Here is a 5,268-nt window from a genome sequence, read left to right on the forward strand (position 1 = left end):
AAAAACAGTGGAGATCTCTTCCGATAAAAACTTTTACTCCTCATCCTCATCAAAAAATGACGAAACATATGCAGAATCTGTACTTTCATAATCTGATATAGTTACAGAATAAATTACGCAACTAATCTTCAATTCTGCAATAAATAATTTACTCATGATGAAAAAAATCTTATACACTTTTTATAAGGAAAATAAAATTTTGACACCATTTTTTGACACTGCACACGTGTCAAAATGTGGTTGAACGATTTCAAATTAAAAAACAAACTTTGGTTTTTCTCTTCCAAATATANCCCTGCCTCAACTTTTTTAATTTGAAATAGTCCAATCACATCTTGACACATGTGCAGTGTCAAAATAGTGTCAAAAAATNGTGTTAAAATATCATTGTCCTTTGCAATTAGAATAAAAGTTTTACTTCATTAATGCGATTTAATATTATTGGAGTTTAATCGTAATTATTCCATTTGTACGTATGATGTTTAATTTCACTCCGTGATCTCCCTGGTACATGGGCCATTAGCATTCTTACAGCCTTTGGGCCTGTCCATCGTGTTTAACACTAATTAGTATTAAGTGGGAGAGAGATGGATGCTTAATATATATATATGTACTACAAATTTATAATTATCAAGCTTTATTATTATTGAAATGGAAACGGTAGTTAACCCTTATTATCATTCCTAGGAGCTGTAACAGGTAGCTGTCGTTGGTCTTCTGGAAAGTTATCCTTTGCAGGGGATGGTGGCATTCTTCGTTGGCATTCTTTAGCTTTTCCCCACACGACTAGATATAGCCCAAGAACCACAACTATAGCTCCAATAACACTGATATCATATTCAAGTGTAACGCGTTAATATTTCTTGAAAAGAGATAAAAGGATCATATATAATGTTTGGTAGTACCTTCCAAGGTAGAGTTGCTCAGATAGAATGATGCAGGCCAAGGTGGTAATGATGATCATACGAAGAGGATTAAAAGCAGTCACAATAACTGGGCCCATCGATTTAATCACCATGCCTTGTATGTAATACTGAACTCCTGATGTAACTATTCCCTGTAATAAGTTAATATATATTAAGATAAGGTTAAAAAAACCATGCAATTTTGTAATCGACGTACAAAGAATATGGTTACTTACTGCATAAGCTGGAGCAAAGAGTCGTGTATCCCAACCAATGGCCCATGCATGAGGGTGGCGGCGTTCTGCGATGGCTGCTACAACAGAGCTTTGAAGTGCACCTACGAAGCAAACCCAAGTCGCCAGGGACATCTCTGTTGGGTATTTTCTCAATGTTATGGTCTACATATATTTCACCCAACCATGCATTATTTTCCATATAGGATATCAATATACGTTTAACTTTATTTTATGTTAATAAGATGAAACATTCCAAAATAAACCATTTTTATACGTGAGTTTGTGTAGCAAAACTTACTTGTAATATGTAAAACGCAGAGAAGCCTGCACAACCGATGAGGAGGAAACATGTTCCTAGGATCCAGTGGTTAGCGGTGGGGTTGTTCAGAGTCTGAGGTTGGGCAGCATGAGTTGTTGAAGATTTCATCAAAGTAATCACAGGGCCTTTGTAAAGTGCCATTAGCAAGGTTCCTCCAAAAGTTACTATTGTTCCAATCAATTTGGCTTGACATGCCACCTCCTTTATCTTCATGTGCTCCAACCTATACAATAACCTACGTCGGTGATTCTCTGCTTTCCTTAGGCTTTCACAAACATAAAGAATGATGTTCTTTGTCATGCTGTTGTGTGAAATTCTTGTTTTATGAATCGGATCCCAAGAAAACAATATATCCTTCATATTTTAAACTCAACTCGATTCCTAGTTTATTATAAAATTAAGAAAAGAATTAAGTACACGTACATTCATAAATATATATAGAATATTAACTATTTTTTTAGTTAATTTACTTGATTCACTGTAGGTTTCCCAAATTCCTTTATAAGGTGGCTAAAACTTGTACTGTTGTTTCTCACTATAGTTTCATGCCTTTAATACTTCGTAAATGTTCATTCCTTTTTTAATCATATCCTCTGGCTACACACATATGTTGACAAGTCTAAAATAAAAAAATCTTTTAACGCAATAAATAATTTTAATTTGTCATTCTTAAAATTATTCTTAATTAATAAAGATATAATAAAATCTTTAAGAACTTAATGAGTAAAATAAAGGATGAATGTTCTTTAACCACTTCAATTTGAGAGTATAAATATTGAGCACCAAAATATTAGTACAATACAACAATATTATTTTTGACTTTAGTGACCTTAACTGTTTGTTATTAAAAAACTTAATGTTTTGAGGTATTTGTTTATAGTAATTCGTAAGAAATAATTTTTTAAAAATAATTTTATGAATTTATAAAATTCATGAAATATTTACAAAATAAATTTCACAAAATATGAGAAATTACAGTAATATCTTGCCTTATTTTATATTGATAATTTCGTTTCACGTATACCCATTGTCATGTGAATGACGATGGAACTGGTACATGACAAAGCTAGAATCTACTCCTTTTATAAATACGTGTTGTCAGGCATCCATGAATATTTCTTAAAAGAAATGAAAAAAAGTAAAAAAAAAAAAACAAACAAACTTTGAAACATGTATCTAAAATAATTTGCTTTAAAATGTAAATCTCGACATGTTCGATTAGGTTTTACCTGTTTATGTTTCATCAATAAATGCTTAGCAAACATAATTATTTACTCAATCCGAATACCCATTAAAATGTTTAAATTTAATTCATAACAGGTCGTAATCGGGAAAACTTTTTCTTTGCTTCCTTGATTAGAAGACTGGAATTCATTGTCTTTCATAAGTTTTTCTTTTTTTTTTCTCAATAAAAAAAAGTAAACAAAAAAGTTAATAAGAAAGGACATCACTTCATACCAAGGTTACGTCATATCAAGTTTAAAAAAAGTTTTAAAATTCCACTATAAATCTCACATACTTTAAAATTGGAAAATAGACATTAATTAAAACAAAAGAAATACACAATTAAACATAAAATTTGTATAAGTATTAGGTAAGTATCATAGTTTAGAAAATTCGATCTCTTTTCTTTGTTAAATAATATATATTTTCATGGATATTTCGTATTAAAAAGTTAAAATAAGAGTAGCATGAAACATAATATTGATATGAACAATAGTATTATGACACACTTTTATATTCATTTGAAACATATATAATATAAAAGTAAAATGATCATAAAAATGTAAGTTTTGTATTTTTTTTTTCAAGAAAGAATAGAGTAAAAAGTAGGAAATGGTAGTGTAAAATAAAAGAAAATGTTTTTTAACAATTTTTTCTCACAACTTTTTAACAATTCATACGTGGTGGTTTATGATTGATTCGTTTCAAATATATTATTTTTCAAAATAAATTTTAGCAGACGAATGAAGTAGTGACACATATCTCCCCATTATAAAAAAATTGTTAAAATATCAAGATCTTAAAAATGAATGGTAAAAAAATTAGGTATGTGTTGATAACATTGCTCTTTTTATATAGCAATTACCCAACTAGAAAAACTTTTGTAATGTTTTCTTTAGATTCTTTGGAGCCATTATAAGAAGAGAAGGGGAAATAATATTATAAAAGTAGAACTAATGAAAAATGATTGTTTTTGTTTTGAATGTTTAGTTTTAAAAGTCCATTTTATCTGTTTATTTGCCTCTTCTTAACACAATGAAGAGTTTGTGTAAAGCAATGAGAGGTGAAGAAGAACTTGGTGTTTGGTGATTCAGTCCACCCACTTACCTCAGAATAACAGCCATGACAAAAGTAACAGAGGGTGCAGAGTTCATGACAGCAGATAGGAAAGAAGCTGACGTGAACTTCATGCCCAAGAGAGCGAAACACTGATCCAGTATTATCCTGCAAGTATAAAACACCATACAACTGAATATATCTCCTGCATAACAAACTGAAACTTGAATTTCATATATATATTTGTAAGGGTAAGATAATGTTTACTCGAAGAAAGCCAGTGCCATAATCTCTGAAAATATACCGACAGTCATCTTCGGCCGAACTTTCCTGCATAAAAGATACGAATTTCATTGAGCAGATATATCAACTTTATTTCTACTTTAGATGAAAAATTATATAGACGAAATTGAGATAAAAGTATATATTAAAGCATGAATGTAAGTGGAAGATACCTTTCAAGAACAAAGGCGAAGGGAGCTAGAGTTATAGAGGCTATGGCGTTACGGTAGACAATGAAGACGTAATGGCTCATACCCTTCTTTATAGCATCCATGGCAAATATGAACATGCCAGCAGAACCAAATTGAACAGCCAGTAACATCAGATAGGGCCTTGCATTTCTCAACCACGTAACCATCTTTTTCTTCTTAATAACTCTCTCTGCAACACAATGTGTATGAGAAACCAAGCACCCCATCTTAATATTTATACCAACAGCTCAATATAGTTAGCAATACGTCCATAATCCTAAAAGTTGCTATATATTCTCCATAAATATTCGCTTTTTTTTAAGAAACTTTTCATTAAAATGTAAGTGAAATGGAAGATCTGAGGAAAAATACAGTAAAATTTTTCAGAAAATAATTTTGTTCAATAACACATTTTATAGAATAATAAGTTTAAGTTTTAAAATATAAAAATTTTGAAATATGATTAAAAATAGATATGTTAGAAAATATGATAAATTGTTATTTGATTAGAAAAAGAGTTTATAATATGATCCCTGACAGTAAAAGAAAAAAGCGAGATGAAGGAGTTATACGGACTAATGATCTTTGTTTGCGTATAAGGTCCGCGATTAGATTCGAATTGGTAGAATCCCACGATCTGTGTCTTTTTGTAAGTAAATTTTACTTTTTCCAGAACAGAGTATCTTATAACTCATATTCAAAACACTTAGGAGGCTAGATTAGAGGAATGGAGACAAGGCAAACTAAAGGTTTAATGCCTAATTAATAAGAATAGAACATAGAATATTTTTCTTCTGGATTGGCCGAAACATTAAACATAGATATGTTCAAGTTGCTCTTCATATTGTCTGTCTCCATCTCATGTTGAGCATTCCACTCTTTAACTAGACAATCATAATCTCAATTTAAGCATTTTTTTTATGAATAAATTTCTCAGTTAGTGTGTTAATTAAATTCAGGAATAGATCTAGCTGAAATAGTTTCACATCTTAATTTCTTAAATTTTACATAATTCTCACTTTGCAATTAATTTCCTTTTATTAATTGATTAGAAT

At 30.2% G+C, this 5,268-nt stretch overlaps 1 protein-coding gene across 2 annotated transcripts; it reads right to left on the reverse strand.

The window, feature by feature from the left end:
* Positions 1-361: 361 nt before the first annotated feature.
* Positions 362-4,431, reverse strand: LOC106761724 (WAT1-related protein At4g08290). Of its 2 annotated transcripts, none has more exons than XM_014645294.2 (7): positions 4,196-4,431; positions 4,008-4,070; positions 3,792-3,908; positions 1,440-1,683; positions 1,142-1,303; positions 906-1,057; positions 362-827 (listed from the first exon to the last, which is right to left on the reverse strand). In XM_014645294.2, exons 1-7 carry the CDS (start codon positions 4,378-4,380, stop codon positions 665-667), a joined length of 1,086 nt encoding a protein of 361 aa, XP_014500780.1. In that variant the 5' UTR covers positions 4,381-4,431; the 3' UTR covers positions 362-664. The 2 variants fall into 2 exon arrangements, with proteins under 2 accessions (XP_014500780.1, XP_022636367.1); XM_022780646.1 differs by having other exon boundaries at positions 1,440-1,725.
* Between the last annotated feature and the right edge of the window lie 837 nt (positions 4,432-5,268).

This window comes from Vigna radiata, chromosome 5 (genome assembly GCF_000741045.1).
Source record: "Vigna radiata var. radiata cultivar VC1973A chromosome 5, Vradiata_ver6, whole genome shotgun sequence".
Lineage (NCBI taxonomy): Eukaryota > Viridiplantae > Streptophyta > Magnoliopsida > Fabales > Fabaceae > Vigna > Vigna radiata.